This window comes from Hippopotamus amphibius, chromosome 2 (assembly GCF_030028045.1).
Source record: "Hippopotamus amphibius kiboko isolate mHipAmp2 chromosome 2, mHipAmp2.hap2, whole genome shotgun sequence".
Classification (NCBI taxonomy): domain Eukaryota; kingdom Metazoa; phylum Chordata; class Mammalia; order Artiodactyla; family Hippopotamidae; genus Hippopotamus; species Hippopotamus amphibius.
This window is the reverse complement of record NC_080187.1, coordinates 54991850-55017245: the sequence shown is the minus strand read 5'-3', so window position 1 is coordinate 55017245 and position 25396 is coordinate 54991850. Positions and strand designations below refer to the sequence as shown.

The following is a 25396-nucleotide window of genomic DNA, read 5'->3' as shown; positions in this document are numbered from 1 at the left end:
TCCCCCCTCCTTCCTGCCTTCTTCCCCCCATGGCATGTTTCATGACAACCCAGTTGCTACATCAGAGTGTATTTTTGTAATTCCTCCAGCTAACATTTAAACGGCCCCATCTTTCCTTCTTACCCGCCTCTCCCCTCTTCTAGGGGTGGGTTCAAGGAACAGGAAATCAAGCCTGGGGTTTTGACTTGTCACTGCCATAACTTGTTTGTAAAAGAGCTGTTCTTTTTGACTGTTTTAAACAGATATTTCTCCATTAAACTTCTACTGAGCAAATGGTTAATAAATTGGTTCGCTGGGGTTTTTTTTGTTATTGTTGTTGTTTTTCCTAAAAAGTGAGCATTTTTATTCCTGAAGACCCTTTAGTGAGAATAAAAACAGAGACAAAGAGAGACCTCCCTGGTGGTCCAGTGGGTAAGACTTCTCGCCCCCAAAGGTCAGGGCACCCAGGTTCAATCCCTGTTCGGTTTCAGTCCCTGCTGGGGTTCAATCCCTGTTCAGGGAACTAGATCCCACATGCATGCCACAATTAAGAGTCCACGTGCTGCCATGAAGATCCCGCATGCGGCAACTAAGACTTGGAGGACCCTAAATAAATATTAAAAGGGAAAAAAAACAGAGACAAAGAGAAATGTTTAAATCCAGGAGTATGAGCTAATCCAAAATGCAAAGGAGGGGGGGGTGGGGGAGGCATGGATTGGGAGGCTGGGACTAGCAGATGCAAACTATTATATAGAGGATGGATAAACAAGGTCCCACTATATAGCACAAAACATAATGGCAATTAACATGAAAAAGAATATATGTATATGTATAACTGGATCACCCTGCTGCACAGCAGAAACTGGTTGGCTGTTTTTAAGTGAAGTAACTGAGAAGCACAGACTCCGAACACACGGTCAAAGCTGCCTCTCCTGAGGGGCAGAGGCAAAAAGCAGGCGGCTCTGCTTTATGTAAAGTGTGACGGGCGAGATTCGTGAGCAGAAACGCTCCGACTGTGCTCGGTCCCCAGATCCAAGCCCACAGCTGCGTGATTGGACCAGCCAGGATGGCGGGGGGGCCAAGTTGCTGGACCCCACCCCCAGTTTCTGACTCACTAGAAATTTGCATTTTTAACAAGTTCCAGGTGATGTAGAGCCTGCTGGTTTGGGGACCCCCAGACTGGGTCGCAGTTAACACGAAACATGTTAAGATGTGTAATGATCAGTTCAGCCAAGAAACCTCTGGTCCACCCAAACGGAGTGACTGAGTCAAACATCTACAGAAGTAGATGGGCCGTGGGGAATCAGTGAGGGAGGGTAAGGCGCTCTGTTGGAGAACTGGGGGAACCCAGTGAGGACTGTAGCTCCCTCTAGCGGTCAGCAGGGAAACAGCCACTCACCGTGGAGGGCCGTAAGGGCGGCGAGATTCAAATGACCCAATTCCTCTTTCCTCCGTCCCTTCCACTCCAGCCTGGTGTCTCCTGTTAGTCAAACCCAACTGGAAGCCAGGAAGTTAGGAGGTCCTCGTATGCAGCCACAAAGGTAGGCCTGGGAGGACCCAGGGCGGCCAATGGACAATGTCCAGCCCAAAGGCAGTAAACTGATGTTCAAGGAGGGATGGGGGGGGGGGGGCAGGGCAAATGGCAGTAGAACAGTGATTCTCTTCGGGGCTTTCTGAGAGAGACGAAGTGGGGCAAGGGAAAGGGGGGGAAAGGAGCCCTCTGTTCTACCCCAAGGTGAGAAGGCCAAGGACAGCCTCCTCCACAAGCTGCTAAGAGTGACCAACTCTGGCCATAATCTAGTCCCTGGGTCTTCTCAGAGTGGCCTCACTCTTCTGCTGGGTGCTGTTAGGGGGCCCTAGAACCCCCTCCCAGAAATGCTTCCAATTTTGTAAAGCAGGCCTTGAGCTACCAGGGTGAGACAGAGATTTCTGTGCCAGCTCCCCTCCTACCCAGGCCAGCTCTGAACCAGCCACGTGGGCCATCATGGGTCAGAAGCCATGAATTCAGGGCGCAGCCTATGTCACTCCCTAGGGTCGGCGCTCACTCCATAAGCAGGATGTGACTCATGTTCTCTTCAGTCATTTGCCCACTCCCCAGCAAACTCAGGTACACGGCCAGGAGCATCACCCCATTGTCAATACAAGCAAGAGAGAAAATGGTTACTTCCCAAAGCAAGGAAGTAACTGACATAAAAACTCTAAGAATAGTGGTTACTTTTATGCCGAAGAGAGGAGGAGCCCTTTGCTAGATGTACAAAGGCGGTTTCTGGAACGCTGGCAATAATGATCTGTTTCTTGAATGAGTGGTGGATACTTAGGTGTCTGCTTTGTGATAAATCATTAAACTGTAAAAATAAAAACTGTACATTAAACAGAAAGAAAAAAAAAAGGTTACTTCCTAGATTATGATCCTAGTGCCATTATTTCCTAGATGCTGACTTCAGGCAAGTTTTTTAACCTCTGGGACTCACTCTCCTTATCTGTAAAATGGGAATGATTAAAAGACAAAAATAAATTAAAAACGTAAATTTTAGAAATAAAAAAAAATTTTAATAAAATAAAAATGGGACTGACAATAATAACTCCTTCATGGGTTATTCAGGTAATCTGTGTAAGCACTCGGCCAGGTCCTGATAACGTTGCCTGTTATTATTATAAGCAAATGAGTGTGTATGCTTCACCCCCAGGGCTATCGCTTGTTTAACACCAAGGACAGTGATAATCTTATCCTTTCTAGGGGGGAGAGGGCAGAGGGACAGGCACACATTAAATCAGACAATGTACCATTTTATTCCTTATAAAATATATTTCATATTGTTGCTGTAAAAACATTACATTTCACATTTTTTAAAAAATTTTTTGACAGTAAAAATAATACTTGGAAGACAGCTGGGGGAAAAGGCGCCAATAAGACAAGTTCACAGATGGGATTTATCTCCCTCTTCTCTTTTTTTTTTTTGCTCCTGGTAAAGTCAGAACCTGGGAGGACCAGAAAGTAACAGGACAGATTTCTTCAAACAAATCAGTTTCCACATCCAAATTCATTATGTCCTCCAAGGAGTCGAGCTGCGGGCTGCCTGCTCAGAATGCATTCTGAAATTACACAGTTGCTTCCACAGCCGGCTCAGAAGTCAGATCATTAAGTCCAAGCCATTTTACTCGCTCGTCGGTCCTTGTGCTTTGCACCTGTGACCTCATTTGCCCACAGCTACTATTCCCTGCACTCTCTATGTACTGAATGCACAAGTATGGGTGCAGATTCAGTATCATTAAGGCTGTTCAGAGCAGGCACCGCAGACTCCAGAGGTACTTCCAGAAATATTCTGAATAAGGGTAACATTCCTGGAATAAAGGGTTTCCCGACACACCTGCTTTTTGCCGATCCGTCCTGTTAGTTTGCAAAGCACACCTGTGGCCTCTTACCTTCTATCAGATTCTGCCGCCTGGGTGGGCCGGGAAGGAGGGAGAGATACAGAGATGAAGAAAACAGGCGTGATCGCGGGATCAGGTCACAAACCACCCCCACCCTGCAAGAAGAGACGAATGGGACAACCCCAAGACAGACCACACGTCAAGCATCAACACAACAGCCACAGGTGGGGCAGTGGGAGAAGGGAGGCCAGAGGAGGCCACCGCCACCAGAAAGGAGGCAGAAGCAGGTGCCGGCAGGGAAAGCTGCACCAGAACATGAAAGAAAAAAGATAAAAAAAAGAAACCTCAGTTTTTAAGTTGTTGCATCAATTTCTTCTCTCTTCCTTTTCTGCCCTGTGCACCAGTGGCCTAAGAAGCCTGCCTTGCTTAGAGGAAATCTTTACATCCAGTTATAGCTACATGGTCCCAACTGAGGGGGGAATTAAAACAGCTCTTCTAAAGGCAAGAGCCAGCCAGAGCTCTGATTAAGAAGGGAAGGGAAGGGAAGGGAAGAGGCTGCTGGGCAGAGCTCTTCCCCCCACCCCCCCACCTCAAAGGCTCCCTCCCCGCTCGGGTAGGACCTGCCGATGCACAGGGCGGAAAGCGGGGAGTCAGCACAGCAACACACTGTGTTAGCTTTTAATCAAGGAGCTTGAAGGGGCAGGAGGAAGAACCCAGGGCACCTCTTGCTGGCCTGGTTTCAAGCTTACCAAGGGACAGAAATCCACATACATTTTTTTTTTTAACTAAGTTATAAAAATATACCCATCACCACCAAAGACACTCATGCATAAGTGTCTTTCCCTTCTGTCACCAAACCCAGGTCACTATCGCCCTTCACAACATCACACCCCTATTCTCATGTTTGCAGGTTTTGGTGTGTCTCGGATTGAAAGGCATCGGCACGGTTCCTGCTTCGGCAGCCAGGTGATCCCACCCGGACCAGGAGGACAGCCTCGCTCACGGCCAAGGGCTGGACACCACCGTGCAGGCCCCAGAGGGGTGGCCTGGTGGGATTCCCTGAGCCAGTGACATTTGGGACGCAGGCCCTGAGGAGTCCCCAGACCAGTCCCCTTCAGAAAAAAGGTGAGGCTTCGAGACAAAAACATGCCCTCCCCTCAGTCCAGCTCACCCAGCCTTGATCCACCCCTGGCCAGTATGGCGCAGAACCCCCCCCCCCCCCCCCCCCAGCAAGAATGGCGTGGCTTATTTACCTCCCAAGCAATGCAGTCTGGGCTCCACTCAGTTCCTGAGGCCCTCAGACGTGCCAGCAGCTGCTAATCCAGCCCCAGTCCCCCTCACGTGACCTCCTCAGGACCCCTAGCCTCTCCCATCCCGCCAACAGGCAGAAACGGCGCTCAGCAGGTATCTGGGAAGGTGACACTGCATCAAACGGACCCTCCCCATCACACGGACTGGACCAACCAGGAGCCTCATGCACTGACTGAAGAGTCCTGCCCCACTTGTCACCTCAGGAGGAAGACCAGATGGACCCCAAAGGGACAGGTGAGCCCATGGACCCTTTGGGGACCGCTCAACACCCTCTCACCGTGGGGGAAGTTGCCACCTACCTTTCTGTCTGTTCTCTTCGCCAGCCTGGCCCTGCGGCCTCGGAGGGACATGAGGAAATCCCTGGTGAAACCAGAGACAAAGAGGAAGCTACCTCAGGACAGGGTCTCTCAGCCAAACAAAAGGGATCTTTAAAAAGAAAGAGGCTTCTGAATACACCATAACAGGAGACAAAGTGTTTCCGGGGTGTCGTCCAGAGCTGGGGGGAATGGATTCCCTGGGGAACGGGGGAGAACTCTCACGAATACTACACCCTCTGGTCTCTCCTCGAGGAAAGAGGGAAGAGGGATCAAAGTAGTGTTTCACTGCCACACTGCACAACATGAATTCGTCTGAGCCTTCTGGCTCAGCTACCTGGGGACAGTTTACAAACCTAGGAGCCTGGGCTTGGAGAAGAAGCCATACAGTATCTGTTGGGCTGCAACCCAACGTCAGGGAACCCTGACTGGAACAGTCATCACCAGGGAAAGGGTTTTCCTTTGACTTCCATGGAAGCTGCTTGGTGAGGACAAGCTCTCCCTTCTCCCGGATCTGGGCAGAGAAAAGGACCGGCGGCACCGTGAAAAGCCCACTCTTCCCACCCCAGCCTCGGCAGGTCCTGCTCTCTGAGTCATCAGCCAGAAATTTCTTTCTTTCTTTCTCTTTTTAACAAACGTAAATCCATCTTGCTCACAGTCCCTTCTGGAAGAGTGGAGAAAGCAAAGAATTCACCAGCTCAGCAGGAAACAGAATGAGCTGTTCCTTCTTTCCATATGACAAACTAATCCCCTAGGGAGACGGGCTGTGGGGGAGGGGAGGGGAATCAATTCTTTGGTCTCTGGTTCGCTGCAGAATACCCTTGGTCAGTTTTGGCTCTCTCCTATTTTAGGGGAAAAAAAAATATTTTCTTTTCTTTTTTTTTTTTTTTTTTTTTAAATAAAACGTTCCCACAAGGGAGGGAAAAATGTTTTAAGTATGAAATCTTAGCCAATAGAGCCCAAACTCCCAATGTCCACTCTTTAGCTTTTAGGTTTCTGCTGAGGGCTTGGGATGCCTCTGCCTTTGTCCTCTGGTCGCCGGGTGGGGCTGCTGGACGGTTCAGTCCAGGAAGCGCTGGCAGGCCTTCTTCCAGCGGCAGGCTGTGCACCACTGGTCCCGGTGCTCGATGCCGTACACCTTGCGGCACTTCTTAGCCTCCCCGCGGGCTTTCCTGTAAGATGGAGCAATGAGGGGACAGTCATGCAGTGGCCAGAGCACAGCCAGGCCAGAGGCGGAGCCAGAAGCAGCGCCAGAAAGGGGTGGGAGCCACCAGGGCCAGAGGACCGACTGCCTCTCCTGCATCCAGGGTGGCTCCCTGGGACTGACCCTGGGGGCAGGAGTCGGGCAGGGACAGAAGCCAGAAGGGAGGCCACAGGAGCCGACATTCTCACCTGGTGCTGCTCTGGGCCCGAGGTGGAGAAGTGACGATCAGGTGAGATTTCATGGCGGGCGGTGGCTGCTGGGGCTCGCTGAAGCTTAGCGACCGGCTCCGGACCTGGGCATAGGCAGAGGGACCGTGAGCGCGAGGGCAGACGTGAAAGGTGAGAGGACCATCCCACGGCACAGCTGGCCACACCCGCCAAGCCCCGCCTAGTGCCAGGAGGCCTTCTCTGGAAGGAGATTCCAGGTAGAGGTGAGCAGGGACCAGGTAGGGAGGGGAGGTGGAGAGCAAGGAGTGAGCCTTGAAGCCACACTGCTAAGAGTAGGCACCGCGGGCAGGGGAGCCACTTGGCCTGGCCACCTCGTGGGCTGCTCCCTGCAGATTCAGATGGAGACAAAAGGAGGGACGGCACTGCCTCAATGGCACCTTCAGGCACGTGGGTTTTACAAAGTGTGAAGCCTTTCTGCAGGAGATGTTTCAGAGCGTGGTTCAAGATGACTTCCGCATTTATCTTAGTTCAGAGGCAGGCAACCGAAGGCGCTGGTCCCCAGTGGTCTGGGGACCTCTGATCCACCCGCACAGCCCCCGACAAGCCCTTCTCTCCTTTCTCACCCACCCTCTTCCTCTCCAGTTTCCCTATGTTCTCTCCCTTCTCCTCTAGGCATTAAAACCTTACCAAGCACCCAGAGACACTCAGGGCTAAATAGGGCACTGACCCCACCTGGCCTCGTTATCCTCTTGCCAATAAACCTGCCTGATCTGGGTGCTCCTCTGCAGGCGCACCCCTCCCACCTCCTGTGGGGGCCTGTGACCCACTGTGGGGGTGGGGGCAAGCTGAGGGGAGAGGGCATGCAGACCTTCAAGAAGTTGTGGCGTGGGAGGCAAGTGTGGGGAGAAGGCCTCCAGCACTGGGGGGCGTGTGGCAGAGCCCTCGGCTGGTCCCAGGGCCCCTGGAACTGCTGACGGGCTCAAGGCTGGGCACACTCACCGGAGAGAGGGAGGAGGCCGTGGAGGGGGCGGCGGCCCAGCTAATACTGGTGTAGATGTGCGGCGAGACGGGGATCTGGAAGGACGGCAAGGCCTGCCGGAGACAAGAGACCATCAGCCTGGACCCCAGCTCAGGAAGCTTTCGGGGCCCACCCCTCCCCCTGTGACCGCACGGTCTGCAGCAGCAGGTGCACCTCAGAATAGAAAATTCTGAGACTCCCCAAAATGCTCTTCCCAAGAGAAATATCAGAGTCCCAACTCTCTGGAGTCGCCTTAGTCTCAGGCTCCAATCTTTTTTTGGAGCCCTTCTCTCGGAGCTGGTTTACATGCCAGCCTCATGACTTCATCATCTCCTCGGATTAAATTCTTGGCTGGATCACCCACCAAGAACATGCTTGGGGCAGTTCCCCCAAGAAGCCCAAAAGCCTTATGAGTGGGAAGGGCTGGTGCTGCGCTAAGTGTCTGGCAACCCCAGGCAAACTCTTGGAAGCAGCCACTCTCTCCTGCACGCCCAGGTTGAGGTTTGTGTGTAAAATCACCCGTTGCCCTCTCCAGGCCTCATCTCACAGGGTCCGCTGGCTGCCTGAAGGGCCAGCTGAAATTGGCCCAACATGAAATAGCTAAGTGGCCACTCATTCTAATGAGGAGGAGCGCTGGCTCGTTCCGTACAGGCTTTCTGATGGAAAGCACTGCTTTTTAATTACAAACTTATAAAGCAGCCTAGAGTTGGATAAAACCAACCTGTAGGCCTAAAAGGATTTTAAGAAAAACTGGCACGTGGCAAGCAGGGTGTTCAGTACCTGCCACATACAGTAAAGACCATCCTAAATGCCAGCCCCACCACGACAGCTTTACCAATCCCATGGGCATAATAGCTGGGTCTTTCTTGTACCCACAACAATTACCTGTGCCTCCAGTAAGATGCTTTGACTACTTATTATAATTAATCACAGTTACCCATTCATTTTTCTCTCCAGCTAAACCATACACTTCACAAGGTCAGGAACTATGGCTTATTCGATCTGCAAAGCTTAGCCCAAGGCTTGACACATAGTAGGTATTGGAAAACTGAGTGCAAGATTATTTCTTACTGTAGCACAATTTTAGGAACTGGGGGTTGGCTCTGGGAAACCCATCTACACTACTCTATCCTCTTTTTTTTTTAATTTTTTTTTTGTAAATTTATTTATTTATTTTATTGGTTTTTGTTGCTGCACACGGGCTTTCTCTAGTTAATGTGAGCGGGGGCTACTCTTCGTTGTGGTGCATGGGCTCATTGTAATGGCTTCTCTTGTTGCAGAGCATGGGCTCTAGGTGCGTGGGCTTCAATAGTTGCAGCACACGGGCTCAACAGTTGTGGCTTACGGGCTCTAGAGCACAGGCTCAATAGTTGTGGTGCACGGGCTTAGTTGCTCTGCAGCATATGGAATCTTCCCAGAGGAGGGCTCGAACCAGTGCCCCCGGAATTGGCAGGCAGATTTGTAACCACGGCACCACCTAGAAATTCCCTATCCTCTTTTATAACCAGTGATGTACCAATTCCCCAGCCCAAATCCATCAACCTGGTTACTCAGAGATTCAGTCAGATTTCTCATAGCCACTCATGACAGCCACCAGGGTAAACTCTAGAATTCCCATATTTACTGAGTGTGAAGTCATTTTCCTTTTCTCCTTCGTACAAGTTAGAGATTAGTAATTCAGCCAAAGGACTCAGCCTTCAATTAGGGTGGTCAGTGGCCTGTGATCACGCTGGCCAGTGACAGTGAGACACTGAATGTCCTCACGGCCACCAGGCTGAGCTCCCAGTGGGTCCCCACCCCATACCTGGTATGCATGGTCGGCCTGAATGTGCCAGAAGGAGCCAGGAGCTGACTTGCTGAGAGCACCAGAGGGCAGGTAAGACTCCAGGCCAGGGTGATCCGAGCCTGAGGACTGGGCTTTGGGAGGAGGCACTGGGAGGACGGTGAGGGGTGGGCTGGTCACGCTGGGGGTGGGAGCCGGGTCAGCTGCAGGGCCGCCAGCAGCAGCGGCTTCCTCCTTCATCTGCACTTCTGTGTAGTAAAAATCCTCCTCCCGCTTGAACTGGTCGGAGTCCACAGTGTCCCTGTGTGAGAGCGTGATGCACTGATGACCAAGGACAAGCTGCCTCGGTCCAAACGCAGGGGACAGCAAGGTGCGAGGGGAGCACTTGCTCAGGGCCACTCGGCAAGTCAGGGAAGAAGCCCAAGAAGACACCTGGGAGCCCTACGCCTGACATGGGGTCACAGGGGACTACGAACTGGTACATCAACAGGAATCGTTTCCCTGGCACTGAAGACTTCTCCTCCTGCAAGATCTGACTCTGAGCTCTGCCCCGGGTCCTCTCTGGGCACCACCCACTTGCAGTCACTATCTTCTACGGAAAGGGCTGTGAGTCTCTTTCCTCTCCATAAGCAATCCTGGCTCCAGGGGGCCAGTGCACAGGGAGCCCCAGCTCCCCAAGAGGAAGCAACAGGCTTTCACCAATCACCCTCTATCTGCCCAGAAATGAAACATCTTCCTTCCTAGAGCAAGGTGAGACGACACACCCGCAAGGTGGACAAAGCTCCTCTCTCATCAACAGCATCAACATCCACCACTGCAGAAGGGGCCTCCTTCCCAGCAAAGATGTCTTTCCAAGGGGTTGTCCTGTGGGGCACAGAGCCAGGGACAGGTGGTGTCCTCAGCTGGCCAGTTTCTCGGAAGCACTGGGGGCTGTGAGTCTCAGGGAGTCGGCAGGTGCAGGATGCCTGAACGACACCCTCGGCAGAGGGGCCCTGGGCTCGTACCTACCCCAGGTGGAGGGCTTTGACATGTCGTTTGATGCCCACGATGGAGCGCAGGACTTTGCCACAGTTGGGCCACAGGCACTTGTACATCACCTTCACCGAATTCTGGGGGAAAGGAAGACGGGGTAAAGAGGATGTGTCCTCCCCTTCAGCCGCCTCCCAGACTCACCCAGTGCGGGCTTCAGCCGCCTCTGAACCAAACCCAGCAGAAGGCTCAAGGAGAGGGTTTTCCAGGGACCAGAGGGACTGGCAAGCAGGGGCAGAGAGCCTGGACCCCGGAGCTGGACCTGGGGAACCAGCATCACTGGCGCCTGGAGCGGGGATGGGAGAGTGGAGGAGGGGGGAGGCCCTCCGGAGGCCTCTGCAGGAGAGCAGGAAGGAAGGCTGGGTTGGGGCAGAGGTGAAAAGGCCGAGGATGTGGTGCTGGAGAGGAGGAGCAGGCTCCTGGGAATACCAGGAGGAAAGAGGAGCAAAGGAAAGCTGAAATGGGATGGAGCCTGAGAAGGCCCGGGACCCAGGGGACCCGTCCCCTCCACAGCTGAGCTCTGGCTCATGCCACGCACCTTTCTTTTGCGGGGAGCTGGTTCATCCAACAGGAAAGCGTCCGGGTCGGTCTCAAATCCATTATCCGTTTGGGGAGAGCCGAAGGCGTCCCCCAAATACTTGGGGCTGGCCTGGGGGTGGGGGGGCGAGGGGGTGGAGACACCGCTGCTCCCGCTCCAGTGCCCACTGGTGGTGCTGCTGCCGCTGTCCGACACATCGCCGCTCTCCTTCCACGGGTCGCAGGCCGCGCGGGAAGCTGCCCGGAGACAAGACAGAGGATGCTCAGGGGCCTGTCCCCAGGTCCACGCCAGATTCCGCACGGAGAGCCCAGGTCGGAGGCAGGAAACTCGAGTGTGGAGTCTGGGTTTCTGCATCTAATTCCTGGCTCTGGCTTGTCTGGCTTTGCCACGCCAAGGGGGAAAAACAAAAAAACCAAAATGCCACCCCACCCCCTCAAGAAATCCCTCCCCTTTCTGAGCTTCAGTAAAAATGAGGAGTGGGTCTGTTCGTCGCAGCACTGTCTGCGGGTGGCCCCGCTCTGCTCTAGTGGACACTTCCTGCTACAGCCACGTGGGTAATCACTGACCCCCAGACACATGCTGCAACTGCATTTTGTGTGCAGGTGTCTCCCACTTTTCGAAAGTTCGCTTTACACCATTTCCCTTTGATGAAAGACCTACAGTCAGCCCTCCGAATCTACAGTGTCCGCATCCAAGAATTCAACCAACCATGGATGGAAAATATTCAGGAAAAAAAAAATTCCAGAAACTTCCCAAAAGCAAAACTTGGCCACACGTCAACCAAACATTTAAACAGCAACATTTAAAAGGCGTTTACATTGTACACAGCATTTACATTGTATTAGGTATTATAAGTAATCGAGAGGTGATCTAAAGTACACAGGAGGATGTGCACAGGTTATATGCAAGTAATATGCCATTTTATACAAGGGACTTGAGCGTCTGTGGATTTCGGTATCTGCATGGGTCCTGGACCAATCCCCCACAAATACCGAGTGACAACTGACCATTGGTACCTGTTTTCACTAACTAAAAGAAATCTGAGGAGGGCTTTCCCTTTTTTGAAAAAAAGGTGAAAATAGTGTTCAATGTTGGTTTTGCAGCGAGCTATGACAGAGGCAGTGCGCACTCTCAGCCCTGCTGACCTCCTTTCTGGGAACCACACGCAGCACCTCAGCATCCAGCCGCCATAGCTTTGAACTGTGCCTGTCAGCATCTGTGCTTTGTCTCAATGTATTTTATGCATCAGTTAGTAAGATGTGTCCTAAGGTAATTGCTTCTTTGCTTTATACCATTTCAGTTTTCGAAAGGTTTCATAGAAACGCTCTACTTTCAGGTAACAGGGGAAACCCGTATTATTAATGGAAAGATAACCTAATTAAAATGTGCTTCTCACTTTAAAGGCAGTGGGAGAGCGGGGAGAAGGGAGGGAAAAAGCCTCTCCTGCCTCCCATGCACAGACAAGCGGGCTGGGTACCACTGGGGAAGCCTTCCCTGCAGTGGAGCAGGATGGAGAGGCCAAATTAAGGGCTTGTTAACCAGGCTTTCTTGACAAATTGCCTTTTGATAATTTAAACCCAGGCAAGTATATCAAAATCTGTGTGTGAAAAGAAACCATTCAGCCAGCTCTCACAGCTGTCGGGAGGTGTAGCCTTTACCAGAGCTAGCTGTGGCCCAGGTGGCTCCTGCTTTTATCCACAGGGAACACATTTAGAGAAGGAAAGATGAGCTCTGAGAGCAGTTCAGACTCATCATGAGATGACAGGCGGCCCGCATGCCCAACGAGGCCTGAACCCGCCACCCTGCTCCCAGCAATGCATCTGAACGGGAAGATCACAGTGAGACGTGAAATTTTCAGTATTTAAACTGCCTTTCTTCAGGCTGCTTTAGGCCCAACCCAGACTTTTCCACACTTAGGCCATAAATCCACATGAATTTTCACTATAGAAGACTCTGAAATTTTGATATGTGGAAACAGCAAGAAAGGGGGGGGAACTGTGACACGTGCGGTATGGTGGCCTTGTCCCCAAAAGCCCCAACTGGGCAGTGTTTCACAAAGCCTCCTTACCCTGGATTCTCACACGGTCTACCATATCCCCTGTGGCCAGGACAGACATCCCCCCGCTTTTCTCTCATCCTGCTCCATGTTCCAAACCGCTTGCAGGCTAATCTAGACCCCAGCACTCCACACTTCCAGTGCAGGCTCTCCTTAATTAAGTCTCACACCTAGGAGAAGCCCACTCAAACAGAAGGGGACACATGAGCTCTACCCACCCTAAGTGTCACTGTCAAGCCTCAGAGCAATGAATTCCTGGAAACCAAGAGTTTACAACATCTACACATGGGGCTAAAACTAGGGGAGCCCTCAGGAAAGCTCTCAGGAGCCGCTAGCAGGTCAGGGGTTCGCACACGTCCACTCAGGAAATCTATCAGGGAGAGAAGGGCAAGGGAGCAGAATGCGACATCCAGTATCAGGACAGGAGATGAAAGCAGGTCAAACGGGAGGCCCACCCTACAGTACAGCAGTCTTCCACCGAGGAACCATTCAAAACTGCTCAAAGCTGACACTGGCAAACTGGCAGACAAGGAAAAATACAAAACAAAGCAAAAAAGTGAATCTCATAACCTATACCTTATAAGAGGAACATAAATCACTCTACCTTATATCATAAGATTTTCTAGGGCAGGGTCAACAGAGATTCTGTACTATGAAAGCAAAGTGCTCCCCTGCAAATGCACGGTGAACTTCTCTCTTTTTTAAAATTAATTAATTATTTTTGGCTGCGTTGGGTCTTAGTTGCGACATGTGGGATCTTTTCATTGCAGCACACGGGCTTCTCTCTAGTTGTGGCATGCAGGCTCAGTAGTTGCAGCGCACAGGCTCCAGAGCACGTGGGCTCTGTAGTTGCAGCACATGGGCTCTCTAGTTGTGGCTCAAGTGCTCCGTAGTTGTGGTGCATGGGCTTAGTTGCCCCATGGCATGTGGGATCCTAGTTCCCCGACCAGGGATCAAACCCACATCCCCAACATTGGAAGGCGGATTCTTAACCACTGGACCACCAGGGAAGTCCCACGGTGAACTTCTAAGAAATCCTTGTAAGTCCCTCTGCTCTCTACACTCCTAGCAGAGCCATCCTAACAACACAGAGACCAGAGGGAATGGGTGGATTCTGTACAAACAGTATCCACGATTAGAGCGAGCCCTCACCTTGCAGAGTACATCAACGTAATTAGCTGCCAAGGAGGCCTTATTTCTCCACTGACTTCAACATAAGATCAGAAATATATTGTAACTGGAAAACATCTTCAATAGACAATGAAAAATGTTTATCAAAGGGGATAAGATACCATGGCATATTATCAGTTAGGTGCGTATATGCTGGTGTTGGGATGTGTGTATGAATATATATGGATGGATTATACACACACACAAACACACATACACACACACACAACCCAATGGGAATTACAGTCAACGATTTTCTTTTCCTTTATGACACTTTCCTGGATCTCCTTCCTGTTGACCAACCTCCAGGACCTCCTAAACTCGTAGAGTTTCCTGAGAACTTAAAACTGACTCGTTTCCTCCCTGCATTCCTTGTGTGACTGCCAGGTGCTCTCAGAGCAAGTGTGTGATGTTCTGCCTCACAACTGGTGCCGTCAGACTGCAATGGCTTCCCCTAGCAGCATAGCCATTGATGACAGGCCTTGGGTGAAATAAGTCAGTCTGCCTTATCACTTCCTTAATTTATTTTCTATGTAGGGAGATTAGTTATGAGGGATGCTTGTAAAGGCCGCTTTCCTCCTGGTATGTGTTCTTAGCTGACTCCGTATTTTCCTATAAGCTGTTTTTTTATTTTGGGCTCTGTTGGGTTTTAGTTGTGGCGCTGGTGCTTCTCTCTAGTTGTGGTACTGGGGCTTCTCTCTTGTTGTGGTGCTGGGGCTTCTCTCTAGTTGTGGCGTGTGTGTTTTCTCTCTCTAGTTGTGGCGTGTGGGCTCCAGAGCGCATGGGCTCTGTACTGTGTGGCATGCAGGCTCTCTAGTTGAGGCATGCAGGCTCAGTAGTTGTGGCGTGCGGGCTTAGTTGCCCCGTGGAATCTGGGATCTTAGTTCCCCAACCAGGGATCGAACCTGCATCCCCTGAATTGGAAGGCGGATTCTTTACCACTGGAACCACCAGGGAAGTCCCTCCTACAAGCTTTTATAAAGCTTACAATTCAGTTAGATCTCACCAACAAAAAAGTTATTCCCTGGGAGTAAGTTAGGCCAGCCTAATAACAAATTTCAAAAAAAAAAAAAAAAAACCTTCAGATTCACTACCAGTCTTGTCAAACTACTCATATCCAGCAACCCTCTTTCCTCCCATATTACTCTTAATGTATTTGGGGGTTGTGCTAGAATTTTCTTTGAATTTATAAATTTGGTATGAAGTCTTAGTATCGGTTTGTGTTCAGCAATTAGATTTATTTTAGACTTCAGCTTGTTTATTCCACACTAATTTACAAGGCTGAATCAGCTGAGGCCACTAGGGGACCATTTAGTAAGTTCCTACCTTTAGAACTAAATATTCCTCTACTGGCCTTGCTCAGCCCCACAAGTGCCTCACTTGCTTACTCCCACAGAACAACTTACTCAGCTGGCCAGTGTGGCTCAGTCCTGTGCTCAATCATCTTCACAACGCACCAGGAAACTTCTCCCCAAGGAGGAAACTGAGAGAAAAGAATGGAAGCAGCTAACTTCGTGTCACTCAGCCACTCTGCCATGCCAGGGAGAAGACACCAGAAATCCTACTGCCAGGCCGATGACTTAGGCAATTAGCTGCCCAAAGCAGAGGACGTCAGTCGTGGGCCTCTGCCACGCCCAGAACCCACTCAGGCCCCGCTCCTCACCGGAGAAGTTGGCCTCGACCCCAGGAGGACTCTGCACGACAGGGCTGCAGGACAGGGACGTCAGCACCATGGCCGCCATCATTTCGTCCATTTCCACCGCGTCCGACTTCCTGGATTCAGATAGGTGACAGCCAAAGGTTACTTCCTGACACAGCTGGTCACGTGAACATCTTACATTCCTGGACTGTCCTCTCCATGCCCCCACACCAATCAGTCAGTGTGTGCTCAAGAAATATAGTTAAATAAAGCATGAAGAACCTCTCATTCTTCATGAAAAATACTCAATTCTGGGTTATAGGGATAATATCAGTCGGCCCCAGCAAAAGCAGGCTGGTCCCCGTCCCACTGCTGACACCCAGAGGCAGTTTCACTCTCCCCTGAATTCGCTTCCTAACTCTAACTGTACAGCTTAAAATCAGGAATTCTATTTGGGGGAAAGGAAAACGAGTCCAAGCAATGAAATAAAGCATGGGCATAAAAAGACGCTTGACTAGAATTCAAAATCAGCAAAATTACTTTCCTTTCCTCGTTTTATACTTTAAGAGGAAACAATTACACTAACTGACTCCCTTCCCTCCCCCCGGGATTAATGATGAGGTACTGTGATAGCTTCTGAACGTCAGCAGAACCTGGCACATAAGCCAATGAGCAAAAAACCCAGATAGACTAAAATAAATCTCCCCAAAGAATGTCACTGATGAAAGAGTGAGGTTATTAAATTAATTAATTAATTGATTAAATAAATAAATCTCCCAAGGCAAATCTCAATGCTTTATACAGGAGAATTCCATAAAATTTTACACATTTTAATCCATATAAAGTTACATTATTTGGAAATAAAATTAAAGCTGTCTATCAGTTAATGCTAAAGTATGAAAAGTCGATCTGAAATAAATTTCTAGGTGGCTCCTCTATTTCAAAGAACTGTATTATACAATTCATCTTTTACAATTCAGATCCCCTAAAATATGAGACTGGGCTTGAAGCAGCTAACCCAAGACGAGTAATGTATTAAATGTGTCAGTATCCTCCTTTTAGTATGATTATGTGTATTTTTATTTCCATAGAATAGAAAGACAAATTCTCTGCCAGCATTCCACTGAATTCACAATCAAAAATGTTGTTGCTCTGGTCTGGTCTCAAGACACGGGGTGTACTGTCAAAAACAGTAACACCCACAGACAAATACAGATGGGGGCGGGACTCAGCTGCTCATAAACCCTGTATATAAGAATCTCATTGGCAGATTTTCTTTTTTAGTCTTAAAAGATCCATGTGCATAGAATATGTAACATAGAAAGCAGAATATACATAGTCTCAGGGAAAAAAATCATGTCATAAAATTCTAAAGCAGGGACCTCCCTGGTGGTCCAGTGGTTAAGACTCCGCGCTTCCACTGCAGGGGGCGCGGGTTCCATCCCTGGTCCGGAAACTAAGATCCTGCATGCTGTGCCGTGTGGCCAAAAAAGTAAAAATAACATTAAAAAAATATTCTAAAGCAAAGTACGCATTCTTCATTCAACATCAATGGTTTTAAATATCTAGCCGGGGTCTACAATCTCTAGACTGAGCCTGCTGCCTGTTTTTGCCTGGCTTGCAAGCTAAGAATGGCTTAAGGATTTTTAAATGGTTTTAAAAATCAAAAGAAGAATATTAGTTCTTGACATGTGACATATGGAAATTACATGAAATTGAAATCTGAGGGTCCATAAGTAAGGTTTTATTGGAGCACAACACGCCCGCCTGTTTCCGTACTGTCTGCAGCTGATTTCACGCGACCACAGCCGAGCAGAGCAACGCAGCTGTGACAGAGTCCATTTGGCCCACAAAGCCAACATTATTTACTATCTGGCCCATTCTGAACACGTTTGCTGACTCCTGATCTAAGCCATTTTTTCTCTCTCATCATGAAAAACTAAGAACTAATTTTAGTTTAAGCATGAAAGGGGAAAAAAATAGCCCTTAGCCAGACGAAACTATATCACCCATAATAGAGTTACGGAGAAGAGAAGACTCCCTTCTGGGTTTTCTCAAAAGGATGTCCTCTCACTGTATCTCATTCGTCTGATATCTTGACAACTAGACACCTGGGAGTTCCACATTCCTACTCCATCACAAGGCATCCCACAACCCCACCACCTACGTGCCTTTCAGAGCCCAGGTTCTCCCACACAAACCTCTTTGGGACGTCAATGTTCCTGGAGACAGGCCTGTAGGCTGGCACCTGGGTTCCCTGCTCTGGAGGTGGTGCCTGAGAGATGGGGCCTTGCAGCTCAGCTAGCCACACCTCCTCCGCTTTGCAGCAGATTTGTAACTTCTGGTCCAACAGCCAGACAGTCACCTTATCCTCTGGCCAACTATGCCGCTCCACCAGTCCTGTGCACTCTTGACCCCCGTACCACACACAAACCTAGGGAGAGAAAAACAGCAACCAGTGGTCAGCACTCAGGAGTTCTCACTCCGTATGTCGCAAGTTCTGGGAACCAGGAGCCGTATGCCACAAATGGCATTCTCTGACTCATCTTTAATTCAAGCAGATGTTCCCAGGTACCTGCTTCCCACCTGAACCCCCAGTGGATTGATTCTTCCCAAAACAAATCCTTATAAATTCTCTAGATGGAGCAAAATGTGTCAGTTTCTGGGATTTTTTTGTTTTTGGAACTTGGAGTCTATATGCAATTAAAGTTAAGTTGTTATCTTAAAATAGACTGTTATAACTATAGGATGTTTTCTGTAAGCCTCATGGTAACCACAAAGAAAAAACCTCTAGTAGATACACAAGAGATAAAGAAATCAATGCGCAGGACTACAAAAAAAAAAAAAAAAAAATCAGCAAGGCAGCAAGAGAAGAAAGAAACAAAGGAATTACAAAACAGTCAGAAAACAATTAACAAGATAGCAATACCAAGTCCTTAGCTTTCACTAATTACTTTAAATGTAAACAGATTAAATTCTCAAATCAAATGAATCTGGAATCTGGGTCCATCCTCCTGATTTCTTGCCCTGACTAGACTCTGAAGTCCTATACACCTGCTGGTTCCCAACTATTGCCTTGGATTGCTCACACCCTGCATTCTTCCCTTCAGAGAATCCTGAGTCTACCTGGGAGCAAGATGGTAGTGGTGAAGAAGTCGGCTGACTGCTTTCAAGGATGCCTAGCAGTTGACAGGTGGCCTCACCTCATGGGAAGAGAGGCTGAGAAAACACAACCTTGAAACAGAGGCAGAAAGCAGATCCTCTATCATCAGCTCTTGAGAAGGAAATGAAAGAGAAGCCCATGCGCCTGGATCTAGTGATAATATCAGGCACAGGTGACGCCTGAGCCCTGCCACAGGGGAGGGAACACTGGAAAAGGGAATCCAAATGGCATTCCAACTAAGCAAACACCTTCATCCCTTGAAAACATCTAAAGGTAATTCAGAGATACAATCTTGTGTTTCCTATAAGCCTGAGATTCTTTCCCTTGTTTTTGTAAAGCTGCAAACGGAGGCAGATTAAGAGAAACTGAACTCTGGTCATGCTTTCAACTGAGGTTCTGAGCAGGCCTGAGCCCAGAACTGTCATGGAGGAGCCCTGGGTCTGCTAATGATGACTCATTCTCTCAAGAAGCCTGCTACCCAAGGGCTCATATGGCTGCCGGGAAAAGGTCTGTGCTAAAGTCAATGCCAAGAGAACTTCTGGACTGTCACTCGGGGCACCACGGGGCCACCAGACCCAAGCCTGGGGAGATCAGACACTTGTCCACTCGGGGATGAACATACCTTCTGCCCAGGCTGAAAGGCCACCTGCTGGAGGCCTGAGGTGCCTGGAGCCTTGAGGACTTCCTTGGGCTTCTCCTGGCAGGACGTGTCCTTAGAGGCAAGGAAGGGCTGGGGAGCCACCCCCTCAAGCAGCTCTGCCTGAGGCTCCAAGGTTGGGGCAGCCCCGGGTGGCCCCAACACCCGGGCTCCCAGGAGGGATCGCTTGCCAAGGCGCCGGGACAGGACACTGGCCATGTTGCTGCCTTTCCTGGGGAGGCAAACGGGACACAGAGTCCTTTATCCAGTATCTGGAGGGATCAGGAAGCCCTACACACAGCTGGAGCCCATGAGTGTCTGTTAAAAAGGATGAAACATTTTAAGGCAACTTACAACATTTTTCTTTTTACAAAAGTAGTACCTGTTACTAGTAGGACCTTTAGAACCTACTGATAAGCACAAAGAAAAACAAATCAGTCAAGAAGCAGCCTCCCAGAGATACCCACGTTTCCTATACAGCATTCCAAGCTTTCTTCTACACATAGATTTATATACTTCTATTTCTACAAAAACAGGATCACTGTTTGGTAAAGTGAATTTACACTTATCCTGTGTGGGTTGTACTATATCATTAAATGTTATTCTACAATCATACTTTTATAAGCCACATGGTGTTTTCTTAGGCGGACACATCACTGCCAATTTGACAAATCTCTTATTCTTGTGCCTGAGGGCTGTACCTAGGGTTGTGTTGCTGAAACTGTTCTGCCTGCAGGGAGCATCTCAGCTGCACTTCAGCACACACACCAACAAACGCTTCCCGGGTCCGGATTCTATTACAACAGCACTACGTCAGAGCTGGGGGGTGGGGTGTCTGTGGGATACTCACAGATTCTCAAGCTCAGCTGGCTTCAAAGCTGCAAACAGCCACAGAAATGAGCCATGTTGACTCTCCTTGTTTCACACTTGAGGAAACTAATGCCAGGAGCTTAGGCGACTTATTCATGGCAATACAGGTAGTTGGTGTCAGAGCCTGAACGAGATCTAGTTCTCCTGATTCCAAATCCAGGTCTCCTCACTGCCTCACAGTTGCCTGCACACTGCCTCCCATAGCACCTGGACTCAGGCTACTCGTGCATTCAGGGTCCTGATGGAAACGCAGGACCACAGCCTTGACATGAACCAAGGAGGACCATTCCAGGCCTCTGCACAGTCACCCCACAACAGACAGAGCTGCTCTGAGAACCGCACACACCATTTCTGCGTGCTCAGAGGCATTAGCGCACCCCCACGTATCATACTCCAGAAAGCAGGGCACCGGGTAGCGCTGTCCTCCACATTTTAGAGGGAGGAAGAGCTAGGCAGGAGACAAGACCAGAAAGCTTGGTGTGATGCTCCTTTAGTCAAAATTCTCCTGCCTGAGGCAGGGTTCTAACCACCTGACGCTATCAGCCCCAGGGCTGGGGCAGGGGCGGGGGAGGTGAAAGGGGTTACCCCTTGACCTTCAGGAGCCTACCCCATTCCAGGAAAGAGGAACTTGATCTTACAGGACCTCAGAGATTCTAAACAGTCAACAAACTTGCTCTTGGGAAATTCCACCCCTGATCCACAGCCTCCCTGCTAAGCAGGGTACAGGGAAAAACACAGTAGATCTGCTTCAGGCCACACTCTTGGTCTCCACTCAGAGCCTGTTCCCTCATCTGTAAGTCACATGAATACTCCCCTCACTAACCTCACAGGAGCAAATGAGGACGTTCCAGTAGAAGCCCTCTGGGCACAGACTTCTAAATAATTCTGTATAAGACAACTTTCATATTCTTAAAACGATGATGAATGATCCCTTTTCCCCCCATTAGGTAATAAGACGTAACCCTCAGGTTATTCGGACAGCTCACCTCTGAACACTTCATTATATGTACACGTTATATTCACACCTAACACAGAAGAGCATTTCCCACGTGCTAGACTCTAAGTGTGGTACTGGTGTTCTCTCATTCCACAGGCACCATTAGCATCCATTCTTGTTCTGTTCTCAAAAAAAAAACAAAGACCCAGAGAGATTAAGAGACTTGACCAAGGTCAAGGTAAAAGGCCAAATCAGGGCCCCTCAGGACCTACTGACTTCAAAGTTTGTATTTTTTTAAGACGACACCACGCTCCCCCTCCTCTTTCCAAATACGCTCTGCCTGAGGACCATGACCTATGGCCTCTACTTCCCTATTCTCACCTCCTTGGACTCCACTGACTTCTGTATCTGCCATCTATGCCATGATCTGGGTCACAAGGTACTGCCCAGCCACCGGAGGGTCAAGCTTTGTGCTCAGAACCCTCAACCATATCCCCTCCTTCCTGGTTCCCGTTCCTGGTCCCCAGGATACTTGGTTGCCCTTCTCAGAAGTTTCATTCCCATGAACTCCTCTCCAGGAACTGACTTCCACTGGTCACCCAACAAGAGGTGAGAACTGTGCAGTCCCTTCACCCCCAGAATCCAAAATTTCTTGCTCCTGCACAGGGCTCCAGGGGTGAACGCTACCGGGGGTCCAGCTGCTCCCAGGCCTGCTGGGTCTGCTGGCGGAAGGGGAAGAATCAAACCCAGCAGCCTGCAAACTCACGCCACCCCTTCTCCAGAGCACTCGTGGCTCCTCAGCCATCCTGCAGCTCGTTCCCTCTGGGTCCCCTAGCACACTCCTAATGTCCACTGCCCAGCTCCTCTGTTCCCTCCTAGCTCACTCCTCTAGTATTTAGCTGAGGAATTCATCTATGCAAAGCATACCCCTGGTGCTGTAGCAGGTGTAAAATACTAGGATTTTCCGAAGACTTTCCTGGTGGTCCAGCAGTTAAGACTCACACTCCCAATCCATGGGGGCCGGGGTTCAATCCCTGGTAGGGGAACTAGATCCCGCCTGCCACAACTAAGAGTCCACATGCCACAACTAAAACCCAGCACAGCCAAAATAAATAGATAAATAAATAGATAGATAAATAAAACAAAAACAAACAAAATAAGTAGGATTTTCATGGACTTAATACCAACATCATTTCCCTACCTGGAATGCCCACCAGGCTAACTCCACTCCCACCTATTAGGTTTGGCATTTCCAGAGACTGTTCCAGCGGCCTTTCTCCTCCCTCCCACTCCTCTGCCCCTGGCCACACCCCCGCCAGGAGAAAACTGCACCACAGCTATGGGTTCCAACTTTCTCTGAATAGTTCCATAAACCTTCTTTACTTTTCAGCCTTGTCCAAAAGTACTTCAGGGCTTCATTTGGGTCCCATGCCACCTCCACATCTCCCGAATCCCGGCCTCCTTCCCAACCATCCCAGCAAAGTATGCTCAGCAAATATCTCCACAATAACAACACATGAATGGAAAAAAATAAGTTTAAACGATAATAATAGGTTGCAAATATGGAGGAAAAGGTTTTGGCACATTTTTATAAGTATTTTACTCAGAGCTTCAAGGGCTAGAATCAAAGAGTATTGTATCTGCAACCGTGAATTCCCTAGAAAGCAAAGAAGAGGTAAGACAAAGGTCAACGTCACAGCATCCTACAGAGTTCCTGTCACGTGTCTGGTGACTTTATTTTTTTTTTATTTTTTTATTTTTCTGGTGACTTTATATTCGTTAACACCCTATTAGAAAGCTTTACTATGTAATCAAAAGGAAGGAAAATTTAAGGAGTGAATTCTTTTAACACTACCAAAAAAAAAAAATACATACATATATATATGTTCAAGCGAATTTGGTTTTAGAAACTCAGTCACCTACCACCATCCTCGAAGCCTCAAGCCAGAAACAAGAACCTCTAACCCTCAGTTTAACGTCACTGAGCTAGAAGTGAAGCCACAGTGCCACTTAGAGACATCAGATGGCAGCATCCATCCAGAGAAAGAAACAATCCTGCTCTTGACCAAAAAAACCCACAGTGGCCACCCCCACTTTCCACAGCAGGAAGTTTGAGGTTTCTACCACTGAAAATGAAGAAAGGGTAGTATTTCCAAAATTCCTGGGCTTCCAGTCTTCAGACAGAGCCTGAAATATTTGGTTAACAGACTCTGATGATGTTTTTGTAACTTTTTTTTTTTTTTTTAAATGTAAAGAACACTTTCTATTTGGTTTGTGAAGGTACACCTTCCAAAGCCTGCTGGATTTGCCCAGTTGGTGAACCTGCCCATTTCCCTCTTCTTCCCACATGCATTCTCTGGCCTCTCCTCTGACTGGCCAGAATTCCACCCTGAAATACATTTTATTATTTGTTTTATTTATAGTATGCCCAAATCTTAACTTTTAAAAGCAGAAGAGAAAGAAGGAAGGGAAACTGCCTTTATTAAATGCCTAATAGCACTAGCTTTCACAAATTGTATCTAATTTAATCCTCAGAACAACTTCAGATAAACATATGGTCTTTTATTTCTGATGAGGAAACTAAGCCACTAAGAGGTCAGGTTGCCATGACCACACAACCAGGAAAGGCAGCCCCAAGGGACTGAACTCATGTCTCTCTGGTGTCAAAGGGCATGATCCTGCCATTATCCCGATAAGTATGAGAGCTCTCAAAATAAAACACTCAAGTTGCTTTCGATCTACATAGTATTTTTTCCCTATGTCAGTGAACCTCAATAGAAAAAAAACAAAAACAAAAAACCAGCTTCCAATCCTGCAAGTCTCTACTTCCTTCTCCTTGCATGCCTTCTTTCCTTGAAAATCCCTTTTCCACTTGCATCTTAGCCTCCCAACTACAAAATAAAGGTCAATGCTTTCCTCTGACCTTGTTTCACAGTCCAGGTCACTGTTAATCAGTTAGCGGTTTGGGAAGATCTTTATACACATATTGCGCTCTGAGAGGGCACAGAGAGATATGGAATCAATCCCAAAAGTTAAGGGACATTTTTAGCCAAATTTACACTGGGGATTGATAGCATGGAAGTGAAAAAATGTGACTCTAGACTAAATGTAGGCTGGGCAGGATGGCCAGGTGTGTTGACTGGCGTTTATATTAGGAATACAGCTCAGCAGATAACACCATCCCTCAAGTCCTTCAGGGATTCAGAAGTGAATTTGAATACTTACAGACATCTACCATGCAGGCGGGCAGAGGAGCCAGGTTAATCTAGACCCTAAAGGGACTTTCCAGGACCTCTTATTACTTTATACCTTGGATGAAGGGTCCCAACCCCCTCCCAGCATGTTTCTATCAATGCAACCTCCGCCTCCTTCAAATCTTTCTTCCCTGATCTCTACTTTCTATTCACTTCCCTACTGGTTTCTTTCTTGGGAGCTATCGATGATTTATAATATATAAACCAGCCAGCCCCTAACTTGCCATATGGTTCTGGTACCCAAAGAGAAATCAAGAAACATCTATTTCAGGGTAACAATAACAGAGTTTCAACACATAGTCAAATCCAGCTTTACAATGTTACACTCTCGATTTATAGAAGTCCTTGACTGAAACATAAAGCTCATGCTAAAAAACACTTCCCGACTGATGTACAGTTTTCAGAGATCCTGAGTCCTCTTTGCTTCTCGCCCCCACCATTGTCACCCACAGGGAGGGGCTGGCTACCCTAGAAGATGTATTTTGGTCCATGTCCAAAAGAGGTTAGCCGTTTTCCAGGCTCAGCAAACATCTTCTGATGTGCTAATAGCCCTTAATGAGGACATCTGCCATTAGTTAAATAACTGGAACAGACAGAATAGGAAAACAAACTCTCTCTGTGGTTCTAAGTTGCAAATTGCCATTTGACATGTGACTGTTGCTGGACAACCCCATGTCTCAGCACATGTGTGTGTGTGTGTGTGTGTACGCACTCACGCACAATGGCTGCCCTCTCCTACCTCCCAGGGACACTACAACAGGCCATGATGTCACTGAGTAGCACTTCCAAGACACAGGTCATAAAGTCAAAGTGATTCATTACACAACTAATGGGGTGGTGTTTTGGGTTGGTTTTTTTTTTTTTGAGTTTGTTTGTTTTTTGTCGTTAAGGAGGGTGAAGTTTGGAGTAAGACTCCCATTTGCCAAAGCCTGGGTGCTTGCCCCCTCTCCAATGA

At 48.8% G+C, this 25396-nt stretch overlaps 1 protein-coding gene across 7 annotated transcripts in view; it reads right to left on the bottom strand.

The window, feature by feature from the left end:
* Positions 1-5605: 5605 nt before the first annotated feature.
* ZNF395 (zinc finger protein 395) overlaps positions 5606-25396 on the bottom strand; it is a 41836-nt gene continuing 22045 nt past the window's right edge. For 3 of the 7 annotated variants that reach the window (XM_057721543.1, XM_057721548.1, XM_057721545.1), the window contains 9 exons: positions 19366-19612; positions 17782-18014; positions 15605-15714; positions 10716-10951; positions 10157-10257; positions 9170-9449; positions 7347-7439; positions 6369-6472; positions 5606-6148 (listed from right to left, as the gene is read on the bottom strand). In XM_057721543.1, the coding sequence (XP_057577526.1) occupies positions 6037-6148; positions 6369-6472; positions 7347-7439; positions 9170-9449; positions 10157-10257; positions 10716-10951; positions 15605-15714; positions 17782-18014; positions 19366-19612 (1516 nt within the window). In that variant the 3' untranslated portion in view covers positions 5606-6036. Of the gene's footprint in view, positions 6149-6368; positions 6473-7346; positions 7440-9169; positions 9450-10156; positions 10258-10715; positions 10952-15604; positions 15715-17781; positions 18015-19365; positions 19699-20230; positions 21196-21236; positions 21368-25396 lie in introns of those variants that run through there. The other 4 variants (XM_057721547.1, XM_057721546.1, XM_057721550.1 and 1 more) reach the window with 4 other exon arrangements.